Here is a 24,024-nt window from a genome sequence, read left to right as displayed (position 1 = left end):
TTGTTCCAATGTGCAGTCAGGACTGAGAAGCCCGCTCTAGACCAGCTCAGCTCACTCCTTTACCTGCGGAGACTGAGGCCCAGAGAGGCCGGGGCCTGCGCAAGGTGACACGGCCGACGAGTGAGAGGCTTGGGGCCTGAGCCAGAGAGCTTTCCTGGGCACACGGGGTTGTCTCCTGCCGTGTGTCAGGGAGTGGGAGGAGGCAGGTAGGTCTCGGGATAGAGGATAACAGGCACTCAAGCGTCAGGCTCGGGTGCCCAGAACCACCCAGATTCTGGGATGTTCTCCAGGCTGGGGCCAGGCTGTGCCCCAACGTGTGTGCAGCCCTCATGGTTCACCAGGAATGCCATCGGGCTTCCAACAGGCCTGTGGGTGTGAAGATCAGATTGTCACCCTGTTTATAGATGAGGAGTCGAGGTTCAGAGAGGCCAGGCCCCTTGTCCCAGGGCACAGATGTCTGTCATTTGAGGCCTCCTGCACTGTGGAAACTCCGACTTTTCACTTGCTGATTCTGACACGTGTCCTCCCCTCCCCCGTTTTAAAGTTTCTAACATTGAGTTGCGTCTGAGAAATGACGCCAAAGAAATTTTCAGGCCACCAAGCCAAGCGGTAAAGTGGTTGGCACTCACAGTGCCCACGTGGACAAGGTGTCCATTCGCCTGAGTGTTATTAAATTGATAGCGTTACACTGACAGCATTTCATCTTAATTTGGTCCCCCGAGTGGTGCTTTAAATGCCTTTGGAAAGATCACGAGAGGCTTCCGGTGGAGGCCGCCCTCCTGCTTTGGGCTCCCCAACCTCGTGGGGCAGCCCTCTGGACCACCAGTTTCCCTCCCTGCTACCCCATCTTCCCAGGGTGCATTGCTCACCCCGCCCCCAACAACCAACTCCCCCCTTCCTTCCAGAGCTTTTCCTCCAGGTTGAAGTTCCCATGGTCCAGGAAGCCTGTCCTTTTTCATCTTTGTGTCCTCAGGGTCCAGTTCAGGGCCTTTACATAGTAGGTGCTTAGTACAAGGTTGTGGAAGGAGAGAGGGAGGGGGCCCTGCCTCAGGTCCCTCAGGGACGCCTCCCCTCCCCCTCCCAGGCAAAGCTTGCTGCTGCCTTCCAGCTCCCCTGGTGAGCGCCCACTGAAGCCCTTACACGCCGCTGTGGTCTGAATGTTGTGTCCCCCAGATTTGTATGTTGAAATCTTAACCCTCAAGGAGACGGTATCAGGAGGTGAGGCGTTTGGGAGGTGGTTAGGTCATGAGGGCACAGGTCTCACGGGTGGGATTAGTGCCTTTATGAAAGAGGTGGGGGAGGATATGGCTCTGCCCGCAGCGCCTCCCCCTTGGCCTGCCCTGCTGAGGCCCCGCCACCTTCCACAGCAAGCGACCTGCTTCATCCTGCAGCCTGGGAAATGGAGCCTGCCCCTCACCTCCCCCTCCCCAACACAACAAACTCTCCCCTGCCTTCCACAGGGCTTCAGCCCCATAGGGCTTTCCTCTCTGGGCAGCAGAGCTTGGCAGCAAGAAGCCAAGTCTGGGGTCAGACCTAGGGAGGGGGTCAGTTCACCAACATTCATTCAGTACCTTCTGTGTGCCAGGCATGGTGTGACCTGGGGCAAGTCCCTGAACCTCTCTGGGCCTCAGTTTACCAATCTGAACCCAGGGACAACACTAGTAACCCCCAGGAGTGCCGTGTGCATTTGCCAATGTGTGTAAAACGCCCAGCATGCTCCAGGCTGTCAGCAAGTGCCAGTTTCCTGCCCTCTTCTCTCCGCTCTTAAATTCTTTGTTCATATGCCAAAGAACAACTGAGGGGAGGTGGGACTGGCGTTACTCACTGGAGAAACTGAGGCACAGAGAGAACAAATGACTTGCCCAGGGGAAAGCCTTGAGGTGGCCACGGGGCCCCAGTGTTTCCAGGCTTCCCAGTGCCCAGCTCCCAGCCTGACCCTGGGACTGACAGGCTGAGTGGACACCCCCCAGTTGTTGGAACCCCTTGACCCCAGCAGCATAAACACAGGCCCACAGTGTGCACATACGGTCAGCTTTATTTCTTTCCATGCCAAGAACTACAGAGCAGTGAACTGGTGAGGGCGGTGCCGGGGTGGTGAGGGGCAGCGCTTGCTGCTCCCTGTGGGACACTGGAGAGGCTGGGTCAGCGCCCCAAGCCGGGCCGTAGTGCTCATGCAGCCAGTGGCTGGACTGAGATGGAGTTGGGACAGCAGGGCCACTGTTCCTTCCAGCTTCAAGGAGGCCTGGGGCAGCCAGGCTGCTGTGGGCAGGGCGGCGGGGCCCTCCCTCCCAGGCTTATCTTTGAAGGGTTTCTGGTCCTGGGGCTTGTGCTCCTCTCTACCAGAGGGGCCGGGCTCTTGGGGCCTCTACTCCTTCCACACACCTCGAGGCCTCTGAGCTCCATCCTTGGTACTAAACTCTCAAGTCATTCTTGCCTGAATGGAAGGATGTCCCAGCTGTGCCTGTTTCTTCGGCTCTGCTGGTGGCTTCTGTCTTTCTCAACTCTTCTGGGTTTTGGGTATGAACAAGTGTGTGTGGGTGTGATCCTGGGGGGAGCGGGGCAGGTCTGGGTGTGTGAGAGGCCCTGTGCACTCAGAGGCCACAGTCCTACCTCTGCCGTCATTTCCCAGGAGACCAGGCTTAACCCGTCTGCTCGTTTCTCTCTTCTCCCGGGGGTGCTGAAGCTGGGAAACCCTGGGGCCTGCCAGGAAACTGCCAATTCATGATCCCTCCTTCCAGAGCCCGGGAACAACCACCAGCTCCATAGACCTCACATCTCCCCTGGCCTGACCTGACCTCAAAAGTGACACAAATATTTTGGGCTCACTCCCTCCCTCCCCCGACAAAGAGAGGCATGTCTATTTAGGCCTCAAAGGCCCCATAAAGCAAACCCAGCCAGCCCCTCCTTTAGGGTTGGGAGCAGTTGGAGTTTATTCCCCAGGTAGGGGACTGACACAGGACCACCAGCCCAAGAGGGATCCACCCAGTGGCCCTGGGCCCTGCAGACCTCCCCTGTCACGCAGCCCCTCCTAGAAGGCTTAGAGCTGCACTCGGGACTCAGAGCCCCTCCTGGCAGACAGAGCCTCTGTGCTAACAGGTTCCCTCCCAGGAGCCTCTGAGAAGTGGGGGGAGATGGGCGGGGGACCTGAGAGGAGGCACAAGGGTCCGGAACGGGTGAGGGGAAACATTCCTTGCCAACCTGAGGCCACTCTGGCTGTGGCTGAGAACCTGCCCTCCCACGATGCACAGTAAACCCGGCTGCTGGGCGGGGCCTGCCAGGGCGGGAAACCTGGAGCATCCCTCCCTGAGGGTCTGGGAGCTGAAGCCAGCAGGGGAGGCCGGAGCAGGAGAGGGCCCCGTGGGCACAGCCTGCACCAGGGAGAAGTCCGGGGAGAATCTTGGGGCCGAAAACCAGGCAGGAGCCCGAGGGTTCTTGCTCAGCTCCTTTCAGGCGTCCCATTAGGTCCTGAGACAGAGGCCATATGTCCAGCCCCTGCCTCCGGGCATGTGAGTGTATCCCCAAACCCCGGGCTCCCCACTCTCCTGTAGACAGGACCCTTCGGCCAAGCTCTTCCCTCTGTCTTGGAACTCTCTGGACCCAATAAACAATAAACTTCCAGAAAAACTCTCCAGCCCACTCCCCTGCGGGCAGTACAAACACTGCTAAGAGCCTGGGAGCCCGTGGGAAGTCCCCGCCGGGGTTGTCCCAAAGCCTCCTCCACGGAAAGCCTCAGCTGTGTGTGGAGGGCCAGAGGCACAGGGTGAGGCACGAAGCTTCAAATGCAGCTGGGCTGGGAGCCGGAGCCCAGGCCCTGCCTGAGCCTCTGCATGGAGACCCTCAGCCGCTCTGCATGGGGACCTGAGCCATTCTGCATAGGGCCCCAAGTTTGTACCCCAGACCATGGGGGAGGCCATGGCAGAGCAAGAGCTCACGCCCAGGCTCCTCCTCACTGGCAGAGCAGGGGGCGGGGTGAGGCCAGGGCGGTTGGTTGGTGGCCCAGGCTACACACAGGTAAGGAGCAAGAGGAGGCCTAGGTCATCCTGGGAGACGCTCCAGGACCAGAGTTCTCAGCAGAGATATTTCCGAGGCTGAAAAGTTTGGGAAGCATCCGAGGGTCGTGCTAACCCTGTTCTTGTCTTCACCAACATCCCTCTCTGTGCCTCCGCCCTGCGATGAATGTCACTGTCACCTCTTTCCGGGGTAGCTGCACATCCCATGTGCCTGAGGGGGTCCAGGGTGTGTGCTGAGGGGCAGCTCAGCGTCTGAGCTCTGGACACTGGCTGGGAACGCAGCAGGTATGTGGCACAGGGCGTGCAAACGGTCTTTTTTATCCCCGCAAGAAAAATACAAAAGATAATGTCCCATGTCTTTGCTCCCGGGCATCGGACACACAGGGAGGGTGCTGCTTCTCTCCCCACCATGCTTCGTCTCCTTTGTGGGGCTAGTTTCTTCTCATTCTGGCAGTAGATGCTGCTTGGTAGATCCCAGGAAATCACGGGAATGAGGAGCAAGCCAGAACACTGGGGTCAAACTGTGGGGACGAGCCCATGAGATTACGCCACATTATTCATCGGTTTCACAGTTAATTTAATTTCCTTCCTTCCTTTCTTCCTCTCACTTTTCCTATCTGATGTGGGCTGACAGTAGGGTGACTTGGGGGTTTTCCTCCGAGTTTGTGCTTTTGGAGCTTGGGGATAGGTGGGTGCTTGGCGGTCACGGCCCTGTCCTCCCGTGGGGCGTGGGGTGTGTGGGTTTGGAGCATTCCAGCTGGCCTGGGCCTGCCTCCGTGAGCACAGTGCCCTGGTTCCTTCTACTTCTGCTGAACTGTAAAGGAAAGAACAGTTATGGCAGAAGCGAGCTCAGAACACGAGTCTTCAAGTCCTCATGGACCTGGGTTTCTGTTTCCTAGTGGGGAAAGGTGACGGGGATCATTTGGTTTGGGCTCTTGGTGGGACTCAACTCCTGCCAGTGTGAGGACCACAGCCTGGCTGATTGATTCAGAGCGGGGCATGTGACCCCTGAACACAGAACCATCTATGCTTGCATTTTTTAGTGAAAGCTAAACAATTCCCTCTGCCAATTTGAGTTCGGTTGTCACTTGCCATCGAAAGAATCACAGCTCAAAGGATGAAGAGCAGGACCATCAGGAGGTTCTGAGTGAGGCGGATGCCCCGGGCTGGTGGGTTCCCGCCTCTCACGTGCCTGCACGTCTATCAGACTCAGGTTATGGAACGTGCTTCAGTTCAGATAGAAAGTGGAGGACGTGGATTTTGAACCCAGGAAGGCTGGTTACAAACCTGAAGTCTTCCTTCTCCTAGGTGGCCGAGGTGGCCCGTGACCCCGGAGTCCCCAGCTTTCTGTCTCAAGTTGAACATCCCATGTTTTAGGTCAGTGTCTCCCAAACTTTAATGATTGGGCCAGGAATCTTATGAAAACGCAGATTCTGTTTCTCTGGGTCTGGGTGGGGCCTGAGATTCTGCGTTTCTGGTTCCTGGTGTCAGCTGTCCCTGATGCTGGTCCGTGGGGCACATTTGGAGGAGCAGGTCTCTAGGGGAAAAGCCTAGATTGATCACTGCAGGAGCAGAGATGCTGGGGGGCTCTCTCAAGGCGAGTGTGTGGAGGCAGCGGGACAGACAACCCTGACCTAACAAGCCCAGAAACTCATGAAGCTGCACGGGCCTTGTGAGTGGCTGAGAGGCACCTTTGAAAATGGCTCCCCTGCTTGGATAACTTCCCCAGGCCACCTCTGGATGCTCACAGAAGTCTTACTTCCTGACTTCCACCACATGCCACCACACACACCACGTCCGGCATGTCCTGGCTGTCTTGGCAGGGAAGCTTGTGTGGCCAGCGTGCAGTTTATACAATGTCACATCCATTGTCTTGGGTGATGGCTCACAAAAGCCTGTGTGCTGGAGGTTTCCTCTTACACCGTAGCCATGAAAACCCCTGAGGCTCAGCCAGACGGACACTGGCCCAGGTCCCAGGGCCACAGAGCCGGCCAAGCTCCTCGCCTCTGCCTCCTAGGCCCATGCTCTTCCCCCATCCGTTCCTACTGACCTACTCTCCAGGTGTGATAGTCAGTCCCACGCAGCTGGTGACTGCCGGGGACTGGCTTGCTTTTGTAGAGCGAGAGGCCGGCCTGTGGCCCCCACTCACTTTACCTCCCCCGCCCCCTGTCCCACAGGGGTGGGCTACCCCATTCCACAGTCCTCACACCAAGCAAGCTGGCTCCCTCCATTCTGTGCAGCTGGACCTCACCTGCGAAGTTGACAGTCACAGCCACGATGATGATGATGATGCCCATGATGATGAAGGTGATGCTGAGCAGCCGGGCCAGGCGGCCCAGCCTCCGGGCCCCGTCCAGGTCCCCCTGTTGCACGCTACTTCGAGACTGCAGAGAGAGGATGGCAGAGACCTCAGGAAGGTGTCTCAGCAGCCCCACGGGGGTCCCTTGCCTGGGCCTCCGGAACACACCCACTCCCCACTGCAGCCCACACTCCAGCATCCGCCCTCGGGGAGAGGAAGCGGGATCCTCTTGGAGAAGTGGCTTGGACTCCAGTGGCCCAGACCTCTTGTGGGGACCCCTAACCAAGCCTGCCCCTCCCTGGCTGGGGACAGCTGGATGCAGAACCAAGCAATGCAGGGCATTGTCTCAGGACAGTGACGGGGCAGGGTAGTACAGTGGAGACCGAGGGCCTGAGAGGACGGACCAGGTCCAGGCCATGCTGAGCTGGCTGGAGCAGATAAGCCAGCCCCAGAGGCTCGCTGCTGCGGCCTCACTGAGATCCTCAGGCAGCTCCTGTGGCTTTTTCTATGGCCTGATGTTCCTGCCTCCTTTCCTCTCTGAGCTCCCTCTTGCCACAAAAGAAAAAAAATCACAGTGTTCCTCCCTCCCCCTGTTTCCCATCAGGGACCACATCCTCATTCAACCGAGCGCACTGTCGAATCACACCAGAAAGGCGAGGTGTTTGGGGTTTGAAGGGGGAAGCCTGGGCCTGGGCGGGCGGGGAGCTACATGTGGCTTCGCAGGGGCCCTATTTGATACTCGCTCCTTCTCAGTGAGCTCGGTTTTTCTTGGCCCTATTTAATTTGGTGAAATCAGGGTGGGTGAGGGAGGGGACAGAGAGGAGCCTGGGGTGGCTCTGCAGGAGATGAGTCCCAAGGATCTGAAGCCCGGCACCCCTGTGATGGTTCAGGTGTCACCTGCTGGCCAGGGCTGGCCCGTGACCTCCAGATTCCTCCCGCTGTAGAACTCCCTGATGCTTCTTGGACTTCTAGAACGGGCACAGGCAGGAGTCCACTGAAGGGCTTTAAGGCCTCAGGCCACTTATTTGGTTATTTTACTTCCTTTGAGGCTCCTGATTCAGCATGGAAATGTAATGAAGGACTTTGATGATGATGATGATGATGATGACGATGATTCGCTGAGCCCTTAGTTTGTGTCGGGCAGCTTTCTAAGGACTGTATTCAAATTATCTCATTTAACGTCAGAATCATCCTATGAGGTTGGCAGTGTTGCCCACCTTTAAAGAAGCTAAAGTCCAAAGAAGGGACCCTTCTCTTCTCTGTTCTCTTTATGGGGGTGTCCCCCTCGCTGGGCTCCTGTCCTCTTTACCTCTCAGAATTCTAACTGATCCCCCACCCCTACCCCGTGGTTCCCTGTTCCAAGCTCCTTCCAGGCCAGTGCCATCTCTCTGCCACCAGTGCCACCTCTCTGCCACAGCATGGCATCAAACTCGCTTTGCCCCAAACCATAGCTTCCCACTTCCCAGATCTGCTCCTGGCCTTGTGCTCCTCCTTCCACGTGCCAGAGCGCCAATTATTGGCAACAGCCTGGAGTCCTCCCGCTCCGTGACAACTCCTCTCCCATCCTACCCAACTCATCAGTATCCTCTCCTTGTCAATTCCATTGCAACTCTCTTCTCTAGGTCCCTGGCACTTGCCCTAATAGTTCCAGGCACCATTTGTCTCTTAAGCTGGGACAACAGCCTCCTGAGGATCCCCCTGCCTCTAAGCTCTCTTCCTCTCCATTCTACTGCCCACCCGACCATGTCACTCCACAGATATGTACGCCAGGCACTGTGCTAGGTCCCCAGGATGCAGCAGTGTGTAAGGCTCCTCTCTCTGGCAGGGTGCACCATGAATAGCAAAGCCTCATCACAGGGCTGTTTCCTACAGCTCCAATTTCCGGGAGGGAATCCTAGCATCTCTCCTCCTGGACTTCCTCTCTGTCTCTCCCTACCATCAAATACAATCAGGTATGAATTTCTGACCTTTCTGATGTCCCTCAGGTCCATCCCTACCTCTCCAGCCCTAACTACACTGCCCTAGCCACCTCCCTCAATTTGTTTCTTCTGGAGATTGCATCAGCCTCATCCTCACTGGTCTCTCTGCTCCAGCCTTGCCCCCATCCAACCTCTTCTTAACAGCCAAGGTGAGGTCTTTCAAATGCAAGCCTGGTCATGTGACTCCTCATAAAAGGGATACATCTTTATGTCTCAGTGTCTTTGCATGTACCATATCTCTGCTGGAATGCCTTTCCTCATTACCATATTGCCACTTCAACAGCTCCTCCTCATCCTTCAAGAGTCACCTCTAGTAAAACTTTCCTTTGTTCCCACAAGCAATTAATCATCTCCTCCTTGGGGCTCCAAGGATCTTGCATTACTCTCTTTTTCTCCCTTACCACCTTGTGTTATTATTTCTTGTGGCTGTGTCAGTCTCCTTCTCTGGACTATAAGCTCCTTGAAGTCAGGGACCATGCAGCCTCAGTCTTGGTATCCCTCTTATGTAACCTAGAAACAGGCCCCCATAGGTATTCAGTAAATGTTTGAGGAAGTAAAGACTAAAAGAAGAGAGAAAAAGAATGAGAAGAGAGACTGTTTTCTAATCACTGATCTTAGCCAGTGGAATGCTCAAAGTTAAAGGAGGTTCATGAAAATAGAAGATTCATGAAAGAAATAAGGGCAACAGGTCCCATAGGACAGGTAACTGGTATCTGGGCTTTGGCCCCACCCACTAACCCATGCCACTTACGGCTCTCTGCATGGCCAGCCCAGGTCACTGAACTCAGGAATTCAACACCAAAGCAACATTGAAGGAAGAGGGGGCAACATACTGAAAGGTTTCAGGGATTTCTAGGAAGTGTGACTTTAGAAATTCTGGGTCTACCGTGAGTCAAGGGACTCATTAGATGTAAGCATGGCATGCGGGCAGAAGGGCTCAGGGTTTGGGATGAGTCCTGTCCCCCACTTTCCAAAGAAATACTTGTGCACGCAGTAGTGATTCAGGACCATGGAGAGAGGCGCACGAGTGGTTGCCTGGGCATGAGAAGCAGGGTAGGGGAGGTGAGAGTGAGAGGTAATTTTTCCAGTCACACGAAGCCCAATCTCTCTTCTTTATCCACAGAGCCCTCAGTCCTGCATCCCGGTCACACATGTTCCTTCGAGTCCAAGAGACACTGTTGAAGGAGATGCAGTGGAAATGGCCTGATGGAACAGAGCAGACCAGATTGTGGCTGCTTTCTTGTGTCAGACATTTTATACACACTGTGCAGTGTAAACTTCTGATCTGTACAATGGAGGGAGTACAATCTGTACCCTGTCTCTAAGAGTAGAGCCCTAATTTTAGACATAGAAGTTCCTCGCTGCTAGCTGGCACTCATTTCTGAAGTCCCCTCATCAGTTACCAAATGAAAGAACCATCCTTTGACTCTAGGGATGAAAGACCCTTCACTTCTTTTTATGAGCAAATTACCAGCTGCTCTCCCATCCCCACTTAGTGGCATCATCTTCCCCTTATACAAAATGGCTCAAGTTGAAAGCATAATAGTAATAATTGCAGGAATGGTTGTAATGACTGTAAATTAATAGATCACTTCTGATTGCAATGGCTGTGGGAATGGTGAGGGGAAAAAATGAATTCAGGTTAATAGATCATTGACAGACATTGATAAAAGTCTGAGAGCAGGGAGAGGGTAGGAAGAGGGGGAGAGGTGGGGAAGATGCTGGAGAGAGCTGCTCGAGGCTGAAACCAGCCAGAGGAAAGTGGCAACAGAACTTCTCAGGAAAGAGCTTCCTCCACCCACGAGTTTCAAGCCAAGCCCAGCAGATCTGAGGAGAAGGGACAAGACGTGCCAGGGCCGATCAGCGACCAGTCCTTCCACAGAGCTCAAGCATCTCCCAGAAGGTCAAAGCAAAGGGATGTGCTTCCCCATGCCCCTTCACATCCCTCTCTTTGCAACACTGCAATTGTTTCTGGAATACCCTGACTACAAGTTAACCCCCCAGTTGCTGGAGACTGGGGAGGCCTGGTGCGGGGTCACAGGAAAGGAGTCAGAGCAGCTGCAGTGGTGGATACAAGGGATTGGGGATGCTTAGGGGCTTGAGATAACAGCCATTTAGCAGCCAATTCAGCAGTGTGTCAGTATTTTAAGCCATATGTCTGTGTACCAGCTGACCGTCAACCCCAATTGGTGCTCCGCGCTCTTACTGAGTGAATGGATAGATGCACAAATGATTGAAAGTCAGCCTGCAACACATCGGTTAAATAATTAGGTAACCAAAAATCCTAAGACAGGGAGCACTGAAGCTGCTCTAGATCTCTGCGGCACTCCAGGTGGGGCAGGAACAACTTGCAGAGAAGGGACTGCTCAGAGCCTTCCCCCAAAACCAAAGACAGGGCTGCCCACCTCCCCCGGGGAGTATAACGAGGGGTGAGACTCCATTAACCCAAAATTGATTGAAGTCAGCACTGCCTGTCCATGGGAGATTTGCCCTTTCCTCTGACATTGCCAGGTTTCATTTAGCATTAATCATAACAGCAACCGCTTCCATTTATTGAGCATTTACTCTATGCCAGGTGCTTTCACACATCAGCTCATTTAATCCTCCCAATGGCCCAATGAGGTCGATGGTTTTCTTACACCTATTTTATAGATGAGGAAACTGAGGCTAAAGAAGGAGGCTGAGTGATTTGGACACAGTCACGTGGCTTACAAGGGATAGAGCTGGGATGCACACCCAGGTCTGTCTGAAGCTTGTTTTATCACTGTCCTCTACGGAAGGCCTACCGCCTGGGGTCCAGCTCTTCTCATTGACAGGAGACCTCGCTGGCATTGAGGAACATGGCCACTTCCCAGCCTGACCCAGAAGTAAAATGGATGAAGCCAGCCTTGCCCTGGCCATGCCAGGAGGCTCACAGAAGGCTATGGTGGGCCTGGACACCTGTGATCACAGCTCCTCAGGTAGAGGTCCTGGTCGGCCAGCCCTGCTCACAGGAGGCCCCTGTCAAAGCCACAGTGGGAAGGATGCTACTGGTCCACTAGTCTTCCACTGACAGAGTTAGTGGAGCAGAGGGAACGGTTGGTGGCAGGGGGTGGAGGGAGAGAGAAAATGAGAAGGAAGTGGAATTCTTCCCTCCCGGCACAAGTGCCTGAAAGGTTTGGCTTTCCTGAGAGGGACACACCATCCCTGCCCCTCGAGGCAGATGCAGTGTGGGGCCATGCAGAGAACAATGAACTGAGCATCCAGCTGACCTGCCTCTCACCAGTTGTGTGACCATGGGCAAGGCACCGTTCTGCATGCCTCAGTTGCCTTGCTTGTTAAATAGGAACAATTAACCAGACTCTGCCAGTCTCTATCAGGGCGTGCTCTGCAGACGGGAAGCTCTAGAGAGGCTGTTAGGGCTGTGGGTCTCCTTCCACCCTGGGGTCAAGGGCCTGACCCTTCACTTGGTAACCGGCAGGGGGACCTCAGATAAGGAGTTCTGAAGTCTGTCCCCAGGACCTGGAGACACCAGCACAGGAGACTTACTCTTTCCATGCTCTCTGTCCACCCTTCACCCCTGCATGGGACCGAGTGTTTCAGCCCTAGATGAATAACTGACCCCTTCCTTCCTTGGGGAACGGAGGGTCCTGTGAACTAGACTGGCTCCCAGAAGAGGGGAGACAGCTGTGGGCACACCCAATAAGGCTCCCCACTTGGGCTCCCCGATTCCCAGGAGGCAGGTTAGTGTAATGGGTGGGAACGTGAACTCTGGTCCTAGGCGTCTGATCCTGGGCTCCCAGTTACCAGCAGTCATGTCACATCTCTGTGCTTCAATTTTCTCATCTGTAAAATGAGAATAACAATACCTAGGCCTCATAGGTTCAGAGTCTGGATGAAATGAGATGATATATGTAAAGAATTTGGACCTGCTCCTAATATTTAGCAAGCATGTAGTGAATGGTAGGAATATTATCCCTCAACACTGGGCTCTCTCAGGTTCCTTCTCCCAGGCTCCTAACAGTTCCCTTTGGAAATTCATTTCCACAACTATACTCCACCCTCACCATCACCCCACCTGGCTCCTCCTTTGAAATCTCAAACCCCCAATATCTCTCTCATCCCCTGCACCTGCCCTTTGACTTCTCTGAGACCTGTGACCGTCTCCTCCAAGGCTATGGCCATCTTCCCGGCCTCACTCCCTCCCAGTCCAGACTGATCCTTTGGTGCATCATCTCAGCCACCTTCGCCAGCATCTTCTGTGCCACCTGGCCCTGCCCTCATGGCAACTCTGCCATCCCCAGCCTTGGGTGGGCCCAATGTCACATCTGTGACTCTATACCTATAGCTAGAAAAAACCCACACCACCATGCAGACTGATAACAACTCAGACCCTGGTCTCCAGCCTCAGCACAGCCTTCAAGCCATTGACCTGTCTGCCCCTAGTCACCTCTCCTCTCCCATCAAGCCCTTATTTCTCAGCCAATGACCCTGCCCTCCACGCCCCTGGTGGCATGGAGCCCAAACGGCATGTACTACGCCCTTCCCTTTGAGTATTTCTATCTGCTTTTTCCTCACGGCCTCTCCTCCAGGCTCCCGGGGAAGGAGTCCTTCTTCTAGATTGCATCTCTCCACTCTTCAGGAAACTGGCCTCCCCAGTCACCTCTCTCCTTTTGGCCTAAGTCTCTCCGTCACCAGGGTCAACAGGGGTCTGTAAATGGCCAAGCCAGTGGACTGTCCCATCCTTATTGAACCTGATCTCTCTGCCGCATTTGACTGCTCCCTCCTTCAAACTCGCTCCTCCCTAGGTGTCTCTTTCTTTTCCAGTTTTCCTCCCACCTCCTGGAATCTTATTTTCAAAACTCTTTTCTCTCCTCTTCTCACCCCTTAAATGCCATAGTCCCCAGAGCTCCGCTGTTTCTGAGTTGGCTAACCAGGAGTCTAGAGCCAGAACCGCTCCTGCCTCCTTGACAGCTCTCTCACCAGGGCCCTACCTTCTAAGCCGCTCCTTGGTCCAGGCCCCCACCACCCCTGCCTGGACTACCTCAAGAGCCTCCTGTGGGGTCTTCCTGCTCTCAGTCCTAACTGCTCTAGCTCATATCCCACAATGCATTTGGGTGTTCATTTTAAAATGTGAACTGACCATATCATGCCTCTGCTTGAAATTTTCCAGGGGCTCCTCAGAGCCACTAGGATAAAACTTAGATTCCTAGAACAGGCCCCTGCCCATCTCCCCTACATCACAGTCCCACATCCTTCTGCCATGCCAGACAGACTGGGTCTTATCCATCCACTCCCCAAATGCCCAGCAGGGTGCCTGGTTCATAAAAGAGGCACATTCGTTCACGAGGAAGCCTAGTCATCCTCTACCACTTAGTTCCGTCCAAAATAGCAAGTGAATGGTCGACTGACTGAATGTCTGTGTTACCAACTCTTAGAAGGTTTCCAGAAACCTGCCCTGTCCCTTGCCATGGCCATGGTCCAGACCTCTTCATCTCTCACCTGTGCTCCTGCAAAGGTCCCCTCTCCCAAATGCCAGGCTCAGAGGGGCCCCTTCAGACCCTCCTCTCACCCTGCACCAGACTGATCCACCAAGATGGAAATCTGACTGCGCCCCTCGCTGGCTCCAAACCCTACAACGTACACGCTGCAGCAGGGGCAAAGCTTGAAATCGTGCTGCCCGGGGAAAGAAGCCAGTCCCAAAGGACCACATGTTGTACGATCCCACGTATATGAAACGTCCAGAAGAAGCAAGTCCATAGAGACAGAAAGAAGATTAGTGGTTGTTTAGGTCTGGGAGGGACAAGGAGAGAGGGGGATGATAGAAAAAAGATACAGGGTTTCTTTTGGAGGTGAGGAAAATATTCTAAAGTTGACTGTGGTTATGGTTGCACTTTGTGAATATACTAAAAACCATTGCATTGTACACTTTAGACGGGTGAATTGTATATGTGAACTATATCTAAAGTTCTAAAAAAGAACAACAAACCTGTGATGGCTTCCCCTCCCCCACCAGGGGGACACTCAGCTGCCACTGCATCACTGGGACCTGCCGTATAACAGCGCTTACTATGTGCTGGGTGTCGTTCCTCAGCACTTTGTGTGGCTCATCTCATTTTGCCCTCACACAGCTCTATAACGTAGGGGTTTTATGGTGACACCCATTTTGCAGATGGGAATACTGAGGAGAAGGGAGGGTTGAGTGACTTGCCTGAGGCCACACAATACCTTATGGTTTTGACTAGCATGGGCGCTTCCTGCCACGTGTTCTCAGAATCTGTTTACGAGTTTCTCCCCACTGGACTGGAGGCTCCTGGGAACGGGCCAAGGTGTCTGGTTTAGTGCTGTACTCCCTACCCAGGGCCCAGTGACCGTGAGACCTGACTCAAGGACCTGCAAAGGATGTAGAAATGCCCTAGGGGTGGGTTCAGTGGTCTCACAGCCTTGGGCCGAGGTTTCTTTGGACAAAGGCAGCCCCTACGCAGCCTGTCCCCTGCCACCCCCCCACCCCCAAGAGACAGATTCTAGTGACTGTTTTCTTCTGGGCTCTTGTGTGGTTTCCCTCCCCAAAGCCTGTCTCCCCTCCTGGGGCTTCTCCCCGTAACCAAGAGGTTGGCCCTGCCCAGAGCCACTGGCTGCACCCTTGGGGTCTGGCTCTGGCCCCAGGTATCCTCAAGTGAAGCAGACAGCACAGGAGTCCCTCAAAGGCCTCGCCCTGCGTCCTGCCCAGCCCTGGCTCTTGCACCCGTGCCAAGTCCCTCAGACTCAGAAATGATGCCAGTGTCCCCCGACGCCCCGGTAGGTGGTCCTGGATTTGATGGGGGTCGGAAAGCCTTCCCTGGCTGCAGACTGGGCTCAGTGGAGTGGACGGACATGTATGAGGAAATAGGGGGTCTCTCGGAGCACAGCCTGGGGGCAGCGGGAGTGACCACAGCTCCTGGGGGTTCGGTGACAGATGACTCAGCGGTGGAGTCACTCCAGAGGGAGGCAGACGGTCCTCTCTGCCCAGTCCTCAGTCCTGGGGCCGGCAATTTTCTCTCCCCTGCTCCAACCTCATCCTGAAAGTCATTGCCTGCCCAGTCTCTCTCCTTCCTGGACCTCAAAAGTCACTTGCTGACCTCTACCAACATTTTCTGTGGATCTTCTGTAAATAGCTCTATCCAAATGGCTTGGTTTGAGGACAATCCAAGACAATTTGCTCAAAACCCTACAGTACAAGAGTGTGAGGAGCAAAGACTAGCCCCTATGCCCCTCCTTGGCAAGGCCAACCATGGCCTCCCACACTCACATTTTCCACCCCTGATCTAAACCTCTCCTACCCTGCAGACAAATGCTGAAATCAGGGCAACCACGAGTCCCAGAAGGCCCCAGTGGGAACTCCCCTGCAGAGGAGCAGCCTGCGAACACCCCTCCCCGTGAGCCCCTCCGGGGAGCCAGGCCCAGGGGCCCTCCGTGCGTGGGAGGGAAGCCACTGCTGGCCCTTGGAAACCAGAGCTGGCAGAGGCTGTTAGAATGCCCAGGTGGCCCCAGGGAAGGAGGGGTTGGCTCCCCTCCTGAGAACACGGAGCCCTGGGACCCCATGCCGGCTGCAACTTCTGCTGATACACACTCCCGCTCAGAAATGCCTCCTCGGGACAACCCTACCCACCCAAAAGGCAAGACTCTCAACTTGGCTCTCTTTCTGCAATCAGAATTTAGCTCTAGGCAGTTCCCTGGGGTCCCCTCCCCAGCAGGGATGTGTGCAAAGTCAAGCTGTGTTGGCCAGGAGCAAAGATGAAGGAGCTCTCCTGGCCCCCGGCCCCCTCTCCAAGGGGGAGTGGTAGCCAGCTGAGGCAGGGGGTCTTCCTCAGACCCTGGCACCCGGCTCTCCCTCCTCTACACCGCAGGCAGGGCGTGGGGTTCCTGCTGACCCCTGGGCCCGTCCCTGCCCCTGGAACCAAGTGAACCACTTACCATGATAGAAAAGATGAGGGGGATGAGGTTGAGAGGCCAGACAGGGCAGAAGCAGGAGGCGATGGCAAGGATGAGATAATCTTTGGGGACTTCTTGGTCCTGGGCATAGGAGGTGGTGGCAATGGAGGATGCCCGCCTTGAGCTGGCCCTAGAGGGTGACCGGGGGAGTGTCACCTCCCGGTGCCCCTCGGATATCACCTTGAAGGGCAGGCCATGGCCATTCTGCTCCAGGTCCAGAGCCCCCGAGAGGGACTTGGACAGCTTCAGGGACTTGTCATCCTTGTCGTCCACCTTGATGAGCAGCTTTTCCATCTCTTGCAGGTCCAGGGGTGAGGTGGTGCCTGGCTCCCGTGCGGAGGGAAACTGAGGCTGCACAGGGTTGGCCATGTTGGCCTGAGCCTCGGGCTGCTCAAGCTCCAAGTAGGCACGAGGGGCTCCAGAAGGACCTCAGCGCACCATTCCTCAGCCCAGACTAGGGGCCTACAGGTCAGGGGCAGAAGTATCACCTAGGGGAGCAAGGGTCAGCTCCTCCAGGCCAGCTGAGTTTGGAGGCTGGGGCCTGCCTGCTGCCCCCACGGAGCTCCTGGAAGCTGGAAGCTTGGAAGCTGGAATCAAGTTCAGCCTGGTTCAAGTTTGAGGCCAACTTTGCTGGTGCTGCTGACAGCACAGATGGGCGGGGAAGCAACAGAAAGCAGCTCCAAGAGCAGAGAGAAGAATGCTCCTCTCCCAAGTGAGGCTTAGGCTAAGTCAGGGAGGCTCTGTGTGTGTGTGTGTGTGTGTGTGTGTGTGTGTGTGCGCGCGTGCGCCACAGAGCCTCCCTCCCCCTGCCCTCCTCAAAGATGCTTTTCCTTTTCAATTCCCCTCTCCTCTGAGAACCGCCCAGCAGCGTTCTCCCTGTGCCCAGCCCAGCTCAGCCCAGCTCTGCCCAGCCCAGGCCAGCCCTGAGGGACTCGGGGCTGCTTCTGGTTCCATTGTGGTCCCAGGACCTGCTGCTCTAGTCTGGGGGCTCTGCATGGGGAAAAAGACAAAGGGAGTCACTAAGGGGTGTGTCTTCAACTGTCCTGGGAAACAGCCCTCCGCCTCTCTTCTACTGGAGCAGCTCGCGCTTCCTCCTACCTGTCGGGGAAACGCTGGGCTCTGGACCTATGGCATCCCACCTCAACCCTGACCTCCCGCCCCCACAGGAGGCCAGACCCTGGCTCCTGGCTCCTGGCTCCAGAAGGGAGGGAGAGGCTTGAGCACCAGTGTGGCCCCTGGAGGATCCTGTCTGGACCAGGAGGGCCCTCTGAATGGGTTTCTGAGCAGCTCAGCAAGGGGCGGGGCAGAGTAGGCGGAAGGAAGGAAGCGTTGGCCGCATCTCAAGCCCATTAGAGCTCTTCTGCTGTGCTAAAAAGCTGGCCAAGATCCCTCCTGTTTGGGAGCTCCTCCGGGCAGCTGCCAGATCTGAAGGGCCTCGGTTTGGCTGCCTGTCCTCTCTGATTCTTGCTCTGTCTTTGTCCTCTTATGTCTCCTCCCTTGGTTTCTGCCTCCTTCGCTATTCCTTGCATCCCTTTCTCTCTCTCCTTGTTTTTTACAAGGGGGACTTGGAGCCACCAGGGTGTGTGTGTTTTGGAGGAGGGTGCTGGAAAGAGTTTAAACCCTAGAGTCATGCACGACGGGGTGGGGGGCGGGAAGTTACAGGTGGGAAGGAGTCTCAGAGAGCATGGAGTCCAAATCCTTTGATATCACAGATGAGAAAACCGAGGCCTGGAAATGGAGAGACACATCTCAAACTGTATCCCAACCGGACCTCAACCCCTGGTCCGGGTTCGGGGGCTGGCTTGAAGCAAAATGAGCCATGTTAGTGGAACGAAATGGCTTTGGGTTGTGTATCAAGCTGGCTTCAGAGACGCTGCTTCTAGCAAGGGTAGCGCCACGGCGGAGATGGCAGTGAGACCAGACAAAGAGAAGAAGCACTGGCCACGGAGGGAGGAAGGAAGGAGACGGAAGGAGAGCAGCAGGAGCCACAGGCTGGGACCCAGGGGGCACCTGGGAGCTGAAAGGACACCTGGAGGGAAATAAGTTTCCAAAACAGTAAAACAGTGTGGCTTTGGGGCAAATTTTCTGGTTTGATCATTTGACTATTTTAAAGCAAGAATTTTTGCTCAATAAAGGAAACCCACTGTTATTCACAGAATGCAGGCCTCCAGGGCAGTGAGATTGAGGCCTTCTGCCCTCAGCTCTGTCCTCAGGGAGGCTCTTGCCCACCCCAGGCCAGGGTGTGGGGGGGGGGGGGGGGGTTGAGCTGGGCTCCCCTGCCTAGGAACTTCCAGAAATGTGCTCATGCCTTGTTAAATATGAGACCTCATGCAGAGGGTGGCAAGTTGGGTCCCCAAGACCCTTGCGCTCAAAGTCAGTACCCAGCATGGACAGAATTCCCTGATACAACCTGGAAGCTGACGCTGGGTGGGGGCACTCAGGCCTTCCATGGGGCCTGCAGCTGCCCAGCCCTATGCCATAGTCTCTAGCCAACTGTGGCTACTGAGCCCCTGAAATGTGGCTATTCCAAACTGAGATGTGCGGTGAGAATAAAACACACCGAATTTCAAACACTTAGTGCAAAAAAAGGAATATAAAGTATCTCGTGAATACATTGCATATTGATTACATGTAGAAATGATATTTTATATACATTGGGCTAAATAAAACATTATTAAACTTAACGTCACCTGTCTTTTTTACTTTTTAAAAATGTGCTTACTAGAAAATTACAAAATTTAAAAGGTGGTTTGCATTATACTCCTATTGGGCAGCACTGGCCTAGAGGACAGAATGAACCTGACATAAAGGACCGTTTTTGGCTTAATAAAAACTCGAAGAGAAAAGAAAAAGAAGACCTCAGGGTGGCTCATGGCAGTGAGGTTACCAGGTGGGCTGGGGTTCAGGCGCTTGGGATCTAGGTTTCTCTGCCACTGCAAGATGTTGGGCTCACAGTGCCATCTAGCGGCTGATGGTGATAAGGGGAATGACCGGAAGTGGGAGAGGGGACTGCGGGAGCAGGGAGAGGTGGGGAGAAGCATCCTGTTTGGGCTCCAGGGCTGCTCAGCCTACCCAGCCAGCTGCTTCTGCTCCAACCTGCATGTGCTGCCTCCCCACTTGAGGTCTTAAATGGAGGCCCGTGGGCCATACCCATCATACAAAGTGAGTTTGGCCTGCACAGGGTTGACCCAACACATATTTTTTTAGAAATCCATTTCACATAAAAATTGGGGTTTCAGACATTTAACATGAAGATCTGGGAACCCTGGGCCCATTTTCCGCAGAGCAGCAAGCAGCTGGGCCAGCTGCAGCCTTTAGAGCGGGTCGCTGAGCTCCGCCTCCTCTTCCACCATCACAGGGCCTGCCTGCCTCAGGGGTCTGAGCCGTGAGGCCCTGCAGCTAGACAGATGGATTGGCCTTCCTGTTCCACAGCTGGCTGGCCTTGCTGCTCTCTGGTGTGGACACAGAGAACCGAAGAAAGTCACCCCCTCTCTTTCCACCTTCCCCACTGGACTGTGAGGTCCTGGAGGGGGCAGGTGTACCCACAGCTCCCTAGCCCAGTGCCTGGCAGGTGGTTGAGAATGGCTGGATGAACCAGAGGAAGATGAAGCACCAACCAAGCACCCAGGGTGTGCCCACACCGACGCTAATTCCACCTCTGCCAGCCCCCAACCTTAGCGCATCCTGAGCACGAAGGATGCTGAGATGTAAACAGTGGAGGGGAAAGTGGACCTGCGTACTGGGGGTGTCCTTTGAGGAGTGGAGTGGGCAGGGAAGCAAACCTCAGAAGGGTGGGTAAACTGGAGCCTAGTCCAAGGGGGACAGGTAACAAGCCCCTTATGCCCCACAGCTCTTTTACCTTCCGGGTCAGGGTGCCAGGAAACCCTACAGGGGCTAACGAGGCAGGAGTAATTAAGCAAATTCCTCTCCTCACTGAGGCGTTCCTGGGCCTGGCCCACCTGCTCCAGGGGTAACAGCAGCCTTCAGGTGTCTGCACGCACACACACACACACACACACACACACGTGCAAAGTGTGAGGGAAACGATGTGATCGTGTGCCCATCAGCAAGCACCCTAGTTTCACATCCAGCGAGATGGGGTCCCTCCAAAGGAATCCACTCAAGACGCTTGGTCCTTGCTGTCCTTGCTCAAACATTTCCCTGTTCATCTTTGAAGGTGCCCTAAGGAGACAAATCTTTCACCTTTAAAAAACAATTATGAAGAACCTAACAGATATTAACCCTGTTTACATCCCTCCAATTCTCCGTAGGTCCGTTCACCCACCCATACGTTTGTCTACGGTTAGAATCAGTGGGCGCAGACCATTTTGTGATCTGCTCTTCTAACTCGCCATTATTTTCATTCCATTGGAATACCACAGTTTGCTTTGCCAGGCCTCTGGGGTTGGGCATTTGTGCTGTTTCAAATCTTTCACTGTTGTGTACAGTGCTGCTGGGACCATCTTGTTGCAAATTTGTTTTTCCTTTTGGACTCCTCCCTTGGAATATTTTTATTGTGATTTTGCCAAATTGTTCTCTACCAAAAAGGGACAGGTACACAGTACAACCAGAAATCTGTCGATGTGTCCTTGTCTCCACATCCCTGACGACATTGGGTCTTACAGTTGCTATTTGTTTTTATATTTATTAGTATGTCTCATTCATTGCTAAAGAGGTGAGGTCCTGTTCCCTGTGGGGGAGGCAGAGAGAACAAGGGGGGGAGTGGGAAGGCACAGACTTCCTAAGAGAGGCCAAGAGGCCGAGTGCAGGAGAGCCCTGGGCAAAGGTTCTGGGGTCGTTACTGCTCCCTGCCCTTTACATGTTAACTCTCTCTCTCCTTTGAACACTATGTGAGTGGACTGTTGGTACTAACCCAATAGATAGATAATTTCTGTCTTTATATATATCAGTCCTTCGTATCTTTTGGCCATAAGTTTTAGCAGCTCTGTCTTACATATGTATTTTCTCTTTCTAGTACTTTCCTTTTTATATTCGTTTAATACTTATCCTTATACCAACTACTTTTCTCTATATTTGGACAAATCTACCTGGTCTCGGTTGATAACTTGCATTTCTTTAATAATCACAGGTTTATCTTTTCTCCACTGCAAATCCGCCATCTTAGAGAACAGGTATGGTCTTCAGAAGCAGATAAAAAAAGTCAAGGAAGCGTTCCAGGAAAACTGGAAAGCACATAATTAAAAGTATTCTGGCCTAGGATCACCTAAAGAATCAGCAGGAGGAGGGGTACCTGTTACACGCATGTATGTACACATGTATGCACCCACAAACATTCACACATTCGCACATCTATGCAAGTATGCGTGCAATGCGTGCATGCCAAAAAATCTCAGAATGCTGGACAAATACATATCATAATGCAAATATACAGACGTGTGCACTCAAACAAATAGCCCTGATAAAACAATGATAATAACAAATGTGTTGTGGACTTTGGTTTATAAAACACCTTCCCTTGCATTCTCTCCTTCTGACAACCTTGTGACTAGAATATGTCTTAATAGCTTCCACTTAGGGAGAGCTGGCGTGAGCCAGGCACTACGCTTTAAATGCATCATCTAGCCCATGATGTAAGTACTAATTTTAGCCCATTCTACAGATGGGAACACCAAGGCTCAAAGCCGCTCGGAGATTTGCCAAGGTTTCCTAGGTGGTAAGTGAGGGGACACATACTCTCCCATCCCTCCAGCTGACCTGGCAGGCCCTGCACACTCACGCTTCCACCTGCAGGGGGCACCCTCACCACTCCTGTGCAGGGCGCGCAACTGGGCGGGAAGAATCCTGTTTCTTTCCATCTTGGAACTTAGGAAAGCAGGACTTGCTGGTCATTTTATCATGTTTCCAGAGAATAAAAACCTGAGGCTGAAGCAAGGCAGAAGCACTGTCCAGGCTGGTCTGTCATAAAATTACAATAATATAGGAAGAGTAACAATTTGTGGAACACCTAATTGCCGGAAACTGTACACTATGAACGAATCTTAATGCTCACAGCCACCCTGAGGTGGAATTGTCTGTGTCAGAGGTGAGGAACTGCAGGCTTAGAGAGGTTAAGTGACGCCATGGGTCGCACATGTGGTAAGTGGCAGAACAGAGACTGGGTCCCAGGCTGGTCCAGCTCTTTCCTTTCCACTGTCAGATTGTGGCACTGCCTCTCCATGAGAAAGAGAGCTCAGTGCGCAGGCCAGGGGCCAGAGTCCCATGTTTTGCTCCCGGCTGGACCCAATGACCCAACTACACCAGAGTCAAAGCTTTCCTGTGATCTGTGTCACAGCCACCTGCCCTGTGAAATGGGGAGCCCTAAGGCCTGTGGGCTGGGGACAGGATGCCAAGTGTGCCAGCCAGTGTCTTGCTTGCAGAAAGCAAAGACATCTTTAATTACAGTGGTGAGCCTCACCTCGACTGTTCTGGGGACCCCTCACTTCTCCTGGGTGTCTATGGGTGTCTCTCCAGCTTCTGTGGGGTCCTCTGTTCTGAGCTGTGTAACTTTTCCCCAAGCTGGCAAGAGCGCAGCTCTCTAAGGAGATCAGAGAGCCCTCAGCCCTCTCCTGGCACATCTGGGTCCTCACCCCAGAAAGCAGCACCTACAACATCAGCCCGGTCAGCCTGAGTGAAGCCAGACACCAGCTCAGGCGTGCTCATCTTCGATGCAGAGCAGCTCTCCAGACTTCTCTGGGGGCTGGCTGTGCCTCCCACTTCCTCAGCAGCCTTGGCCCAAGGCCCCACTTTCCTCAATCCCCTCTTCACACTCTTTCCTGGATTCCAAGTCTGCCTGTCATGACAGAGACCCTGGCTACAGTGGCCCACTCTTCTCTAGGAGCTCCATGAACCCATCACTCGAGATACAGGCAAGAATTACTGGCCCCCACTCTGGCCCTGCCCTCAGCTTCCTTCTCTGAGACTAGCCCCGACTCTGCTTTCATTGCCACCCTCTCTGTGGCTCACCACAGACAGCAGTTCTGCAGGGGGTCTAGAGATGAGGCTGACCACATCCTTAGTCTCCCGGCTCAGCACTTCCTCTCCAAATAGTGTCCCCTCCCACAGCGCCCCTCACAGTGCTCAGCCATACCTGGGGTCTTGCCATGAACCAGAGCCCCCAAGTACCTACCTGTGGGCTCTAGGCCTGGGCCCACCCTTTCAGGATGAGCCCCAGGCCCCAACCCAGCAGACCTTCTTGCCACCCTGGGCCACTGAGCCCGGTGGAGTCCTTGGAGCAGAGAGAGATGATAGGTTTTCTTTTTTATTTTAGCTGCTTCTGATTGCCCCTCCCAAATCACAGACTTGGGGCATCAGCACAGGCAGGGACCCCACACTGTGCCATCACACCGCACCAGGGGCCACCCACACTCCCACACACACAAGTCCCCCTGTCCAAAAGCCCCCATTCTCCTAAAAAGCAGCAAGAGAAAATAGGACTCAAAGGCGCAAGAATGCAAAGGTCACTTTCCAAGAAGCGTTCATCAAGTCCAATTCTAAGAAAGCCCAGGAGGGTCCCGCTCCGTTCTCGGAGCTGCCGCCTCTATTTCGGATTGTGGGGGGCTAGGGAGTGCTGCCCCTGGCTCCGGAGTTCCTTCCTACTGCCAAGGCTGCTTCCTTTCCCCCTCAGGCCTCAGCCCATTCAGTTTTGCTCAGCTAGGGACGTTTTTCCCGCAGTCTTCTCTTTTGTAGGCATCCTGCCATTGGCTCCTCCCAGGCCGGCCTCCCTCGAGGCTCGCGGGTGCGCTCGGTGGCCAGGTCAGGAGTGCTGGGAGCCCAGGCCAGGGCCTGC

General features: G+C 54.3%; 1 protein-coding gene across 1 annotated transcript; it reads right to left on the bottom strand.

The window, feature by feature from the left end:
- Positions 1-2,031: 2,031 nt before the first annotated feature.
- Positions 2,032-16,967, bottom strand: TRARG1 (trafficking regulator of GLUT4 (SLC2A4) 1). Its single transcript, XM_046676286.1, has 3 exons — positions 16,221-16,967; positions 6,262-6,394; positions 2,032-4,824 (listed from the first exon to the last, which is right to left on the bottom strand). The coding sequence occupies exons 1-3, from the start codon at positions 16,605-16,607 to the stop codon at positions 4,811-4,813; spliced, it is 534 nt and encodes a 177-aa protein (XP_046532242.1). The 5' UTR covers positions 16,608-16,967; the 3' UTR covers positions 2,032-4,810.
- Positions 16,968-24,024: the final 7,057 nt, after the last annotated feature.

Source organism: Equus quagga, chromosome 11 (assembly GCF_021613505.1).
Source record: "Equus quagga isolate Etosha38 chromosome 11, UCLA_HA_Equagga_1.0, whole genome shotgun sequence".
NCBI lineage: Eukaryota > Metazoa > Chordata > Mammalia > Perissodactyla > Equidae > Equus > Equus quagga.
Note: the sequence above shows the minus strand (reverse complement) of the source record. Positions and strands in the feature narration are given on the sequence as shown.